This window comes from Carlito syrichta, unplaced genomic scaffold (assembly GCF_000164805.1).
Source record: "Carlito syrichta isolate Samal-C Ts95f unplaced genomic scaffold, Tarsius_syrichta-2.0.1 Scaffold302986, whole genome shotgun sequence".
NCBI lineage: Eukaryota > Metazoa > Chordata > Mammalia > Primates > Tarsiidae > Carlito > Carlito syrichta.
The window spans coordinates 261,459-276,472 of NW_007247082.1; the positions used below are offsets into that span (position 1 = coordinate 261,459).

At 38.7% G+C, this 15,014-nt stretch overlaps 1 protein-coding gene across 3 annotated transcripts in view; it reads right to left on the bottom strand.

Annotated features, from left to right (window-relative positions):
- Positions 1-15,014, bottom strand: part of SPATA6 (spermatogenesis associated 6) — a 174,304-nt gene that overhangs the window by 76,748 nt on the left and 82,542 nt on the right. For all 3 annotated transcript variants that reach the window (XM_008057385.1, XM_008057384.1, XM_008057383.1), the window contains one exon: positions 12,720-12,760. In XM_008057385.1, the coding sequence (XP_008055576.1) occupies positions 12,720-12,760 (41 nt within the window). The remainder of the gene's footprint in view (positions 1-12,719; positions 12,761-15,014) is intronic.

A 15,014-nucleotide genomic window follows, 5' to 3' on the forward strand; every position in this document is an offset into this window, starting at 1 on the left:
TATCAAATTTCAAATCTGTCCAGTCTCCAGTTTGAGGCAAGTAACCATCAGGTTAAGGCCCAATCACAAAAAGTCCACAAGTAATACATTTGACCAACACTGTCAGATTCTTCTGGGTTTATTTCAGTCTAGGTCCATGCCTTCTCAAATTTGACTGAAGCTTCATACATGTATTCATACTCTAATTTCAAATTGTATACTTATTTTTCTAAATGCATAATCTCACCAAGGATATTTTACAATCACAGTCGCCACTCTGAAGAACTTTGTATAAGAACTCAACTGTTCATTTGAAAGAAACTTAGAATCAAATGGAGTAAAATTGCACACATCCAATAATCTGCATTTCCTAACTGCTATGACAACAATTACATAAAAATTCAGATTCTAAAAATTTCTTCCTTAAAACACTTGCTAGCCAAGGCAAATAAAAAATGTAAAAATTTAAAACTCTCTTTTAGATGCCTTTCCATTCTAACTGGAAAGAAATTTATCCCAGTGTTCCTTATTTCCTGTCTTAAGCTTCTCTACCACCTTCAGGCCCCTAGCCTTCTTCCTGCCTGCTTTTCTTCCCATCTGACCTGTTAGAAACAAGAAGCTCAATAACTTCTTATAGTTAAATTCCCTTCAGAATGGGACAAGTACCATATAGTCGATTTTGAAGCTCTGGTCTGTTTCTGAACTGAAAGTCATTAACAGACTCTCCAAAGCCTAAACAAGATAAAGAGGAATTTGCAGAAGAATTTAGACTTCTGTGAACTCCAAAGTGTGTTTACACATATTCCTATATCAATAAAGAGTATCATCAAACATCGAGTTGTAAAAATCAGAAATCTAAGAATCATTCCTAACCACTGCACAGCTAAGATTCTTTCAATGCTCTACAATTTCAAAATGTTCCTGGCAAGTTTTGCCTAATTCGTGGAATTAAAAAGGAAATGTCGAGGCCGGGCTCGGTGGCTCAGCCTGTAATCCCACGCTTTGGGAGGTCGAGATGAGTGAATTGCCTGAGGCTGTGGGTTTGAGACCCGCCTGGGCAACTTGGCAAGACCTCATCTCTACAAAAAAAAAAAAAAAAAAAAGAAATGTCTAGAGATATTTTTATTAGGACCTTGTCAATTTTTAAATTACTCTAGGTAGAACAACAGCTTTATATTGTCAAGTCTTTCTCTGTTAGAAGATGGCACAGTCTTGTATCGCTTAATGATGGCGAAGCATTCTGAGAAAATGCATCATTGGTGATTTCATCACCATGCAAACACCACAGAGTGTACTTATATAAACCTGGATTGGTATAGCATACTACACTTCTAGTGTATATGGACTAGCCTATTGTTCCTAGGCTACAAACCTGTACAGTTTAATATTAAATACTGTAGGCAATTATAAACACAATGGCATTTGTATATTTAAATATATAAAATGAACAGTAAAAATAAACATCGTAATCTTATGAAACTACCGTCATACAAACAGTCCCTCACTGAGGGAAACATCATCATGTGGAGCAACTTTTGAATGTGTCAAGTATACTTTTCTAAAACATTATTCTTAAATATCTAATATCTCTACTGCTCGTACCTCCATTACTACCACCTAAATCCAAGCTATCACCATTTTTCTTCTTGACTATTCAATAGCCTACTAACGTGTCTACCAGTAGCCACTCTTTCCCCAGGCCATTCTATTTTCCATACTGCAATTCACGTGGTAATTTCAGTGTACAAATCTAACCATGTCACCTTGTTTTTTAAAACAATTTTACTTGATCCCATTGTAGTTAGGATAATTATCAAAATGCCTAATATGGCCCAAAAGGTTTCATGCCTACCTGCTTCTCCAGTCTGTTTATACCATGTACCTATCCATGTCTTTACTTCTGGCAACATCAGTCATTTAGTTGCTTAGCCACTGAACCTATATAAATGCTATTTCCCCCTTCTCCCTTGTATATGCTCTTTTTTTAAAAAATATTTTTTATTATGATGTTGTGGGGTACAGTTAAGGGTTAGGTATACAATTATGTTTCATTCAGGCACCCTGTTGATAAGAGGTGTTTCCCCATCCACAGACAGATACTTGCTACTGTTAATCCCATTTCCCTCCCCACTCCCATATTTTCCCAGTACAGTCAGTCATTTTCTTATAATACTACATTGGATGTTCAAGGTCCATTATATGAGTGAGAACATGTGATACTCGGATCTTTGTTTCTGTGAGAGGTCACTCAGTATTATAGACTCTATAATACTGCAAAATTCATGATTTTGTTCTTTTTTATGGCTGTGTAGTATTCCATCGTGTATAGGTACCACATTTTTTTAATCCAGTCCTCTTCTGATGGGCAGCATGGTTGCTTCCAGGTTCTTGCTATTGTGAACAATGCTGCGATAAACATAAGTGTGCAGGTATCTTTTTTATACAGTGATTTGAGTTCTTCAGGATATATTCCCAGTAGGGGGATTGCAGGGTCATATGGGAGGTTGAGGTTTAGGGCTTTTAGGAATCGCCACACTGCTTTCCACAGAGGTTGTACTAGTTTACATTCCCACCAACAGTGTAGAAGTGTTCCCTTTTCACCACACCCTCTCCAGCAGCTGTTATTTTTTGAGATGTTGATGACTGCAATTCTGACTGGGGTTAGGTGGTATCTCAGTGTGATTTTGATTTGCATCTCCCTGATGATTAGTGAGGTTGAACATTTCTTCATGTGTCTGTTGGCTGCTCGGATGTTTTCCTTTGTGAAGTGTCTGTTCATACCTTTTGCCCACTTTATAATGGGGTTGTTTGTTTTTTTCTTTTCAGCACGTTTGAGTTCTGAAACGTTGTAGATGTGAGATGTTAAGCCTTTGTCAGACCTGGCGTTGGCAAATACTTTCTCCCAGTCTGTAGGCTGTCTCTCTGCTCTCTTGATGGTTTCTTTGGCTTTGCAAAAGCTTGTCAGTTTAATAAGGTCCCACATGTCTATCTTCTCTCTTATGACCTGTGGGTTTCGGGATTTGTTAAGGAATTGGATGCCAGTTTCGATTTCCATGAGGGTATTTCCTTCATTTTCTAAGGTTCTTATGGTTTGAGGTTTTACATTTAGGTCTCTGGATCCATTTGGAGTTAACCTTTGTGCATGGGGATAGATAGGGGTCCTGTTTCAATCTTCTGCATGTGGTCAGCCAGTTTTCCCAGCACCATTTACTGAATAGGTTCCCCTCTCCCCAGTGGTAGGTGGTGGAGGCTTTGTCGAAGATGAGTTGGTTGAGAAATTGAGGTTTTGCTTCTGGAATCTCAATTCTATTCCATTGATCTATATGCCTGTTCCTATACCAATACCAAGCTGTTTTGGTGATTGTAGCTTTATAGTAAAGTTTGAAGTTTGGTAATGTGATACCACCTGCTTTGTTTTTTTTGCTGAGGATTGTTCTGGCTATTCTTGGACGTTTGTGTTTCCATATGAATTCCTGTGTTGTTTTTTCTACGTCTGAGAAGAATGTTGCTGGTAATTTGATGGGTATTGCATTGAATTTATAGATTGCCTTATGTAAGATGGACATCTTCATAATGTTGATTCTTCCAATCCATGAGCATGGGATATTTTTCCACTTGTTTGTGTCATCTTTGATTTCTTTGAGCAGTGTTTTGTAGTTTTCATTATAAAGGTCTTTCACGTCTCTGGTTAGGAAGATGCCAAGGTATTTCATTTATTTTGTGGCTATTGTGAATGGAATTGTGTTTTTTATTTGGGTTTCTGTTTGTTTATTATTGGTGTAGAGAAATGCAATTGTCTTTTGTACATTTATTTTGTATCCTGAGACTTTGCCAAAGGCCTTTGTCAGTGTAAGGAGGTTTTTGAGATTCTCTTGGGTTTTCAAGGTACACAATCATATCATCTGCAAAGAGAGATAACTTGACTTCCTCTTTTCCTATTTGGATACCCCTGATTGCCTTCTCTTCTCTGATTGCTCAAGCCAGGACTTCCAATACTATGTTGAACAGGAGGGGTGAGAGTGGTCATCCTTGTCTTGTTCCAGTTTTCAGGGGAAATGGTTCCAATTTTTGTCCATTCTGGAGTCTGCTGGCTGTGAGTTTCTCATAGATGGCTTTTACTATTTTGAGGTATGCTCCCCGTATGCCTAGATCTTCAAGGGTTTTTATCAAGAAGGGGTGCTGGATTTTATCAAAAGCTTTTTCTGCATCTAATGATAGAATCATGTGGTTTTTGTTTTGACATCTGTTGATGTATTTAATTACATTTATGGTTTTGCAAATGTTGAACGAGCCTTGCTTCCCAGGAATGAAGCCTACTTGGTCACGATTGATGATTTTTGAGATGTATTGCTGAATCCGGTTTGCTAGGATCCTGTTGAGAATTTTAGCATCTATGTTCATCAAAGATATTGGCCTGTAGTTCTCTTTCTTTGTTGGATCTTTACCTGGCTTGGGTATCAATGTGATGTTGGCTTCATAAAATGATTTGGGGAGAGTTCTATCTTTTTCAATCACCTACAATACCTTCAGTAGGATTGGTATTAGCTCCTCCTTAAATGTCTTGTAGAATTCTGCTGGAAAGCCATCTGGACCAGGGCTCTTTTTTGTAGGTAGTTTTCTCTCAATTTGCTTGATTGTTATTGGTCTATTTAGGGTCTCAATTTCTTCTTGTTCTAACCTAGTTAGGTTGTGTGATGTCAGAAAGTCCTCCATTTCCTTAAGGTTTTCGAGTTTGTTTCCATACAAGTTTACGTAGTAGTCTCTAATGATCTTTTGTATTTCTTTAGGGTCAGATGTGACTTCATCTTATCATGCTTATTTGGGTTTTTTTCTCTCTTTTTCTGTGTCAGCCTAGCTAGGGGACCGTCGATCTTGTTTATCCTTTTGATGAACCAGCTTTTTGTTTCATTGATTTTTTGTATTATCTTTTTGTCTTCTATGTCCTGGATTTGGGCTTTTATTTTGGTGATCTGGATTCTTCTGCTGAAATTAGGGTTTTTGTGGTCTTGCTTTTCCAGCGTCCTCAGGTGGCTTGTTAGGCTGTTAATTTGTGTTCCTTCCATTTTCTTCATGTGTGTTTGTAGGGATATAAATTCCCCTCTTACTACAGCTTTCAAGGCATCCCAGAGATTTTGGTAAGATGTTTCTTCATTTTCATTTGTTTCCAGGTATCTTTTGACCTCTGTTTTGATTTCATCATTGACCCAGGAGTTGTTTAGCATCATGCTGTTTGGTGTCCATGTCTTTGTGGGTTTTGGGAGGACCTTGTTGGTGTCAATGTTTATTTTTATTCCACTGTGGTCTGAGAAGGTGCATGGTAGAATTTCGGTCCTTTTAAATTTGCTTATGCTTGATTTATGTCCAATTATACGGTTGATCTTAGAATATGTTCCATGCGGTGATGAGTAGATGGTATATTCTGTGGTCTTTGGAGCGAGTGTTCTGTAGGTATCAATTAAGTCCATTTCGTCCACAGTCTCATTGAGGTTCCTGATCTCCTTGCTGATTTTTTGTCTTGATGATCTGTCTAGGGTTGTGAGTGGGGTATTAAAGTCCCCAGTTATGATGGTGTTAGAGTCAGTATCTTTCTTTAGTTTTCCTAGAAGTTGCTTTATGAATGTTGGGTGCATATATGTTTAGGATGGATATTTCTTGTTGATGGAGTGAACCTTTTATCATGATGTAGTGGCCCTCTGTATCTTTTTAAATTTTTGATATCTTAAATGGTATTTTGTCTGAAATTAGGAACGTGACTCCTCCTTTCTTTTGTGTTCCATTTGCCTGAAAATTTGTTTCCCATTCTCTTACTTTGAGTCTGTGTGTGTCCTTTCTAGTGAGACGGGTCTCTTGAAGGCAGTATATTGTTGCCTGGTGATATTTTATTCATTTTGTCATTCTATGTCTTTTCAGTGGTGCATTTAGTCCATTCACATTCAGGCTAATTATTGAAATGTGAGAGTTCATCCCTATCATAGAGTTCTTATAGAGTTGTCATTCTTCCACTTCGTTTTTTTTTGTCTTTCTTTTGGTTTGGGGTTCATGTATATTTTATTCTTTTCCCTGTACTCTTGTGAAGAACGTTGTTCTTTTTTCCTTTTATTCTGTGTTTAGTACTTTCTTAAGTGTTTCATGTAGAGATGGCTGGTGGCAGCATAAGTTCTTAGGGATTGGATATCTGGGAAAGATTTTAATTCTCCCTCACTGATGAAGTTTAGCTTGGTCAGGTAGGTTATTCTTGGCTGAAATTGTTTATCTTTTAGGACTTTGAAGACAGGGCTCCAAGCTCTCCTAGCCTGCAGGGTTTCTGTAGATAAATCTGCTGCTATTCTGATTGGTTTTCCATGGCAGGTGATCTAGCCTTTTTCTCTTACTGCCTTTAGGATTTTCTCTTTTATGCCTACTTTGTTTAGGTGAATTATTATGTGTCTAGGAGTTGGTCTTCTCATTTGTTGTCTTGCAGGGGTTCTCTGAATCACTTGTGTTTGAATTTTTGCATCACTGATCAGATAAGGGAAGTTTTCTTTTTTTTTTTTGAGTTGGAGTCTCACTCTGTCACCCAGACTGGAGTGCAGTGGCTGCTCCCGGTCACCACAGCCTCGACCTGCTGGGCTCCGGCGATCCTTCCACCTCAGCCTTCCGAGTAGCCAGAATTACAAGTGTGTGCTACCACACCCAGCTAATTTTTTGATTTATTGTAAAGATGAGGTCTCGCCTGCCCAGGCAGGTCTCGAACCCACGGGCTCAGGCAATCCACTGACCTCCACCTCCCAAAGACAAGGGATTATAGGCTGAGCCACCAAGCCCGGCTCGGGAAATTTTCTTGAATGATCTCATGGAAAGTTTGTTCCAGTGTGGTCTTTGTCTCTTTTTCTGCCTCAGGTAGTCTAATTACTCTTAGGTTAGGCCTCTTGAGATAATCGCTCATCTCTTGAAGGTTTTATTCTGTCTTTTTGAGCTTCTTTTCTGTGTTTTTAAGAGTTTGGGTTATTTCTATATTTTGGTCCTCAAGCTCTGAGATTCTTTCTTCTGCTTGGGTAATTCTGCTTTCCATGCTTATCAGTTTGTTATTTATTTCATTCACAGTATTATTACTGTTATCTCAGATATCAGCTCCTTCCTAGTTTCTTCTCGTGTCTCCTCAATTCTTTTTAATTTCTCCATTATTGTCTTGATGTCTACATTTGTAGTTTGAGACCCTTCATTCTGGGGGCTCTTCACTGTTTGCATTCCGACGTCAGTTTTCTCAGTGCCTGCCCTCCCAGGGGTCTGGGAGAGACCCATACTCTTCTTTTGGTTTTTCTTCATTTGTGTAGATTTTTCTCTCTGTCTCCCTTTCCCTCCCCTTCTTTAATTCCGTTTTTGAGGGAAGGTGGGTTTGCTTTTATTTCTCTTCTGCAATATCCTGTTCTTCCTTATGAGGGTCTTCTGGCTTTGTTCACTTTCCAGGTTGGAGCATAGGCTGCAATCTGTACTTTTTGCAGTTTTGAGGTTTAATTGAGAGGGAAGCTGTGGTTCAGAATGCTGATTCTAGCATCCACGAAGAGGTGTATGAGCACACTGGAACCTATTTCCCTCTGCCTTACAAACTGTCCATTCAGCAGTATGTAGTCTTGGTCCCTAGATTAAAAAGGGGGGTATGAAAGAGGAAAATAATGGAGGAAGGGGGGTCAATAGGGGGTTAGAAAGAGAGAAGAGCGAGAGGGAAAACAGATATACATACCAACTATCAGGTGAGAAAGAGACACAAGGCCAGGAAGAAGTGAAGAAAGACACGTAAGAAAGATTCCCTAAAGAGTACTGATAGCTACACAGAGACAGGCCAATAAAATCAAGAAACAGTGTAAGTCAGAAGGTAAACAACAAACATGATCAAAACCAAGTTACAATGATAAAATCATAAGTCAAAATAAGCAATCAGACTAAAGTCACTTCTCTGATCTCAGATTCTGGCCTCTCCACTTTGTTTTTCGTGGCAGCGTAGGGGTGGAGCTTTGTCTCCTGTTTCACGCTGTTGCCTTAGGAACTGAGGTAAAGTTTGTTGATAGGTGGATGGGGCAATGGAAACCTCTGCCTGGAGAATGGCAAGGCAGTTTATGTAGATCTGTTTTTCTCCACTTGTCTGGGTCCCCCGGCTTGGGGTCTCACGCTGAGTGTCTCAGCCAGGGTGGGCCCAGAGTTCCAGAGCTCCAAAGCTCCAAAGGGCAGGCGGTGAGCAGGGAGAGTGGCCCTGGGCCCCCCACAGGGTACTTTCGCCAGGAATGGGACCGGTGTCTGAGGGGCGGGTGCCCAGAGCCTCCCTGAGTAACCGGCGGCTTGGTGCTGGGTGACAGGCTGGAGACGATGTAGCCAGGGAGGGAGCTGGGAGGGGGATGGGGCCCGACTTCCATGCACGCAGTGGAACAGCAGCAGCAGGGGGCCGCAATATCTGGCCCTGCATGGGACCAAAGTCCCTGGGCCTTGCACCAGCATGGCTGGTGATGTGCTGGGGGTGGGGGAAGAGAGGTAAGAGTCTTTTGGGGAACTCACATGCGGAGAATCTCACAGGTTCACCTATGCCGTCACCATCTTGTTCCTCATGTTCTTTCTTCACCCTTTTCATGTAGTAAACTTCTTCCTATTCATCTTCAGAGCTTAAGATCCTCAAAAAGCTTTTTCCATTCTCCCTGGCCAGGCCAAATCTTCTTAGTGCATAATATCAAAGGACTATGTATTACCTCCACAACATTTATCACACTTTCAAGTGTACATGATTTTTTTGAATTTTTTAATATATCCCTCTCTCAGTACCATGAAATATCTATGAGGGCAGGGATGATTTCTAGTTTAGCTAAATTTTTATTTCCAGCATAATAGTTTTGGTCCTATAATTTTTTTCTTTCTTTCTTTCTTTCTTTTTAAGAGAAGTTGAGAGGGAGGAGAGACAGAGCATTCCAGGTTTGATAGAAATGGCTAGCTCTCCAGCAGAATCCAGTTTTCCCTCCTCCAGAGTAGATCTGTTGCTAATCAGCAATCTTTGCATCTAGGTGAGGGAATGTATTAGTTCTTGACAAGAGAATGTAGACAAGAATATCAAGAGTCAATTCTAGGCTTTTAAAAACAGATATGTCTTCTCCATGCTCTCCTTCATCTTCTACCATGTGAAGGATAGTAAAGCCTTAGGGTAAATCAAAGCCACAAGATAGGTCACTGCGTGGAGAAAATAGTATGCAGATCAAAAGCACCTTCAATTTAATTATGTAATTTGGAGGTTTATTTGTATAGCAAATAGCATTACCCCAACCAATTCAGAAATCTGTATTTTTTTTTTTTTTGAGTTGGAGTCTCACTCTGTCGCCCAGACTGGAGTGCAGTGACTGCTCCCGGCCACTGCAGCCTTTACCTGCTGGGCTCTGGTGATCCTTCCACCTCAGCCTTCCAAGTAGCTGGAACTACAGGCATGCGCTACCATGCCTGGCTAATTTTTTTTATTTATTGTAGAGATGAGGTCTCGCCAAGTTGCCCAGGCAGGTCTTGAACTCGCAGACTCAGGCAATCCATTCACCTCGGCCTTCCAAAGTTCTGGGATTATAGGCTGAGCCATCGAGCCCGGCCAGATATCTGTATCTTAATGTACTGGTCTGAACAGAATCTGCATATGCATTGGCTTATCATTCAGGGGCAGGCAGGAAGGAAACAGCTATTTTTGAACAGAAAATTTAAGATGTACGTAATGCGGTGGCAAAATATTTAACAAAACTATAGCCTGCAATAACTTGAAAGACAGACCACATAGTTTTCAAGTTTATATCTCTAGGGCAATAGCTTGAAAGAAAAAAAATAGCATTTTGTGTTGATTTTTATTTATATTTAGCAAGGAATTTCAAGAAAGTGGTAAGCTCATGTGGAATCAACCTAAGTGTCCATCAACTAATGCATGGATGAGAAAAATGTGGCATGCGTGCACACACACACAATTATATACTATTCAGACTTAAAAAGGAAGTCTTGTCATTTGTGATGACATACATGTACCTGAAAGACAAGTTAATTAAACAAGCCAGACATAGAAAGACAAATAGCACGTGATCTCACTTATATACAGAATCTAGAAAAGTCAAACTCATAGAAGCAGAGAGTAAGATGGTGGTTGTCAGGGGTTGGGAGTTGGAGTTTGAGGGGAGGAATGAGGAAATGCTGGTCAAAGGGTACAAAGATTCAGGTAGACAGAATAAGTTCTGGAGATCTAATGTACAACATGGTGACTATAGCTAGTTATTATGAATTATATACTTGAAAATTGCTAAGGCAGATCTTAAATGTTCTCGTCACAAAAAATGATAGGTATGTGAAGTAACAGATATGTTAATTATCTTAATTTAATCACTTCACAATGTATACATATCAAAACATCATGTTGTACCATAAATATATAAATTGTTAATTGTCAATTATACTTTAATAAAGCAGGGAAATAAAGAAAAGAAAGTGATAAGCTCAGAAAAGAACTCTCTTGCCTATGCAAAGTATACTTATTCAGAGAACTAAGGCAAGAACCCACTTTTCTAGAAAATTTTCTGTAAGCACTTCCATATTCATGACTCTTTTCCTTATAGAAATCCTATAGTGTTTTATAACCTAAATATTTATTAACCAACTGTTATGAGCCTATAAGAAAATAATCCTTTATTCTTTCCATGTTCAATGCTACAGATGTATTTCTATAAAAATCTATCTCTTGATACAAAAATAATCCTGTTAATTTACCACCGATTGCCCCTCCAACAGAAGCCCTAAAAGTAAGAAACCCAGAGTTGGAGGTGGGAGAGAATTAAAGATGGGTTGAAGTACAATTCTTGGTAGAATTCATTTGAACAAAAGGGCTCTTTACACCTATCTTTAAATGGACCAGCCAAATTACAGTTGGATTACAGATGTCTTAGGATAAACATTAGTGTCTTATAAACTTTAACCCTTTCTCTTCATTCTGAATTTTACATATTTGGTTTACTTGTTTTATCTTAATAATCCACTCACACAACACCAATGTTAGGGAAGCACAGTATATGGCAGACCATGTGCTAAATACTAACAATTATCAATAAGCAAGATCAATAGGTCCTTGCCATATGGTATGTGTATATGTACAACACGTAGCAATGTCCATGTGTATGTTTAGATAAATTTTGTATAATAGAGTATGGTTGGACCTGGTGCAATGGCTTATATCTGTAATTTTAGTGCTTTGGGAGGTCAAGGCAGAGAGCATCACTTGAGCCCTGGAGTATGAGACCAGCCTGGGCAACATAGCAAGCCCTTGTTCTCTACAATAAATAAATAAATACTAAAAAATAAAATAAATAAAAAATATATACCAAAAAAAAGGGTGGGGCTAGACTAGGTAAATTTTGCTAGGCCCACCCTACTTGAAGGAGAGCCATAAACAGGGAACAACTTTTTAAACACACTATAAAACACTATCTATATAAGTGCAATATTCATAATCTATACCAGTGCTTTTTAAATATGAATCCCTGGATAGGTGGCAAGAGAGCTGCATAAGAATCACCTAGAAATTTGGTAAAGATAGGAAATTTCAGTATCTATCCTTAGTCATTTCAATTTAGTAGGACTGGAATAAATTTTTATAAAGCTCTACCTGAATGATTCTAACACTGGTAGATGTGGGCCCCTACTCACACAGTGCCTTGACTCGTTGCTTAACTGTTCTATATTTCTTTTACTATAGTCAAATCCTGTAAAGTACTACCTTATTCAGGACAAAAGTAAGTACAAAATTGTTTTCAAGTAAACAAAGGTATTTCAAGCTATAGTTTTTGTGTTTTTTTGTGTGTATGTGTGTGTTTTTAGGTGTATAACACATATCAATGTGCATGTATGTGTATTTCCATGTATAATAACACTTATTATCAAGAAGCTTTAACTTAGGGGCAGAAAAGACATGCTATTAGGAAGTACTTCTCAAAACGTAAGACACGGACTACTAGCAATAAAGTAGATAATTTGATATGGTATCCATAATGATTTTAGAAGTTACAGAGATTATTTTACATGGCACATAAACATACACCAGTTAATACTGAATCACAGGAAATATGTATTATCTTCTCAATTTTGTTTCAATCAGAAATCCTTAGTTAGCTATTGGTATGTCTCTTTCGTCTCTCTATCACTGCTTGTCCCATTATAAGAAACAGAATATGTCTCAGAGCCTTTGGCAAACAAGAGTATCTAATTGAAATTTAGTAACATTGCTTTGTTTTTAATGTATTTTTAAGTCTAACATACATGTAAAGCATACGATGATTTGTCATATACAATGGTGAGTAAATAATAAAGAGAAAGTTAAATTTTAAATATAGCATAAATTGTATATAAAAATTATGAAAGTGTTCTGTGAATGACTGAAATTAGGAAATACTCCTATGTAAGATATTACTAACAGTAACAACTGATTCTCTCATGCACATACACAAACATAAACATACACTAACATATTCAATAATTAGTTAAGCCAAATGAATAATCAAAAGTACAAACTATTTGTAGGAAGACATTAAAGAAAAAGCCTATCACACCACTTGACAAAGAAGCCAAAATAATGACATTATATATGACAATTATTATTTTTGCCTTTTTTACTAAACGCAGTTGATAATCCCTGTCTGACTGCACAAATATGAAATACACTTATGTTATCTGAAATCCAGGACAATTATGACTCTGCAATTTACCCTACACACCTTATAATCCTTGGGTCGGTAGCAGCCAAGATGAGAATGATCTGAAAAAGGAAGTACAAAATAATTAAAGTATAATAATTATAATAAATTAAAGTATAAACATTCCATATCAAAAATAAGAAAATTTGGTTTTATCTTTGCTTTTTTGCTACTATCATTGTTTCTACAATTATTATTCATACAGCATATTTCAGAGATACATCAAAATCCTTCAGTGGTGTCACATCAACAAAGATAAGACAGTCAGTTAAAATCTGCATTAGTTCTTCAGCCATTAAATTATTTCACACACCATTTTTATCTGAATATAGATAAGAATAACTTTTAGTTGATAAACCAATGTGTCAATATGAAATGGATAATTTTTACTTGATAACCAGCTTATGATTAAATATAATTTGTATTTACAAATTCAACAGTTATTGTGTAATGAAACTGGACCAGTTTTCAAGACTGGTAGCATATACTAATGTATAGACCTTGTTGGCAAATAGATCTGCAGTATCCATTTCAGGCCCAAGAACTGACTGTATAACCTTGGGCACGTAGCTTAACCTTTCTAAATCTCACATTCCTAATAAAGTCTGATGTATCTCTTTTGTAATATTGTTGTATAGATTATGTTAGATATTACATGTAAAGAACTAAGGTAAATATTAACTTATTACTAATACTATCAACAACATAATTACTATCAAATTTTAACTCAAACAAGCATGGGCTCAATTTCCAATTTGCCACTTATCAGATGTCTTGTTTTGGTCAAATTATATAAGCACAATTAATCTGTGATTTGGTCCTATTTTAAGAGTATGAAGACAATTGCTTACCTTACCTCAGAGAATCATAGTGAAGATGAAATAATATAATTTGTAAAAGTTCCTAGAAAAGTATTTGTCACATAATAATTTTAAAACTATTCTACCTGCCTGGGCAGCGAGACCTCATCTCTACAATAAATCAAAAAATCAGCCGGGTATGGTAGCTCATGCCTGTAATTCCGGCTACTTGGAAGGCTGAGGCGGAAGGATCGCTGGAGCCCAGCAGGTCAAGGCTGCGGTGGCCGGGAGCAGCCACTGCACTCCAGTCTGGGTGACAGAGTGAGACTCCAACTCAAAAAAAAAAAAAACTATTCTAAATTTCTCCCTAAGATAACACCACGAAATCGTACATGCAGATTTGGGGTTTTACTCATAATTTAAAGTAGTCAACTTTCAAGAATCAATTTTTAAGTATTAATATTATAATTTCTGTTATATTGACAGTCAAGAAAATCAGAACCTGAGACAATATCAAGATGACTGACTAGGGACATTTTGTGCTTCCTTCTTCCTCTAAGAAGAACCAAGATAGTGAGTAGATAAGTACACTTTGAATAGACCATCCAAAAGAGAATACTGGAATTCAACAGAAAAGTGATAGGCAACATCTAAATCAAGGGAATATGAGGAAGTGAGGCAGCCTGCTCAGCCAGGATTAGAAAATGAGAGGGACTTCTCGATACAGGGAAAGGGTAAACGAGAGACCCTTGGCAGTTCACATCTCCTGGTGTAGAGATGCAACTAAGATCTTTAGGACTGAGGTGTGAGTGAAGCACCATTCTAAAGACCTTCCTCCAGTAGACTGCACTATCCTGTAGCCCAGCATTTCTGAGACCAAGGTGTAACAGAAGAGCCAGCAGCAGACCCCAGGGCTCAGGCACAAGTGACCGCTGGCTACTGCACCCAGGGCTGATATGTGAGTACCACTGGGGCTGAGGAGTGAGGGGTTTGTGTACTACAAGTCCACCAATTTAGATTGTCATCACAGAAAGCAGCAGCACCCCACCTTCAGCAGCAGGGCACAGAGTGGACACTACTGCCCCCAATCTGAGCATTCTGCCAGTGGCCTGGGGATGGCCTCGCCATGCTTACCACAGCCAGCACCTGTACATACCACTGAAAGGCCTGAGTCAAGCAGACAGACCCAGCTTTGCCCCTTCTCCTCCCATGCCAGAGCACACAGTGTGGAGGCCAGGGAATTTCCCATCCCAGTTCACCATCACCGGCCCCTAAGCACTCTTCCTGGGGGCATGAGATTGGGTCTACCCACCTGGTCACTACTAGCACCACAACCGACACCTACTACACACACACCTGTAAGCCTAGAGACTGGGCTACCACACCCATCACAGCCACCACCACCACCAGTGTACAATACATGGGATTCAGAGGGTCATTCCTCCATTCTCACTGCTATTGCCCATGCCACACCAACTGCCCAAGAACTTGAGAACCTGCCCATCTGCCCACCTGC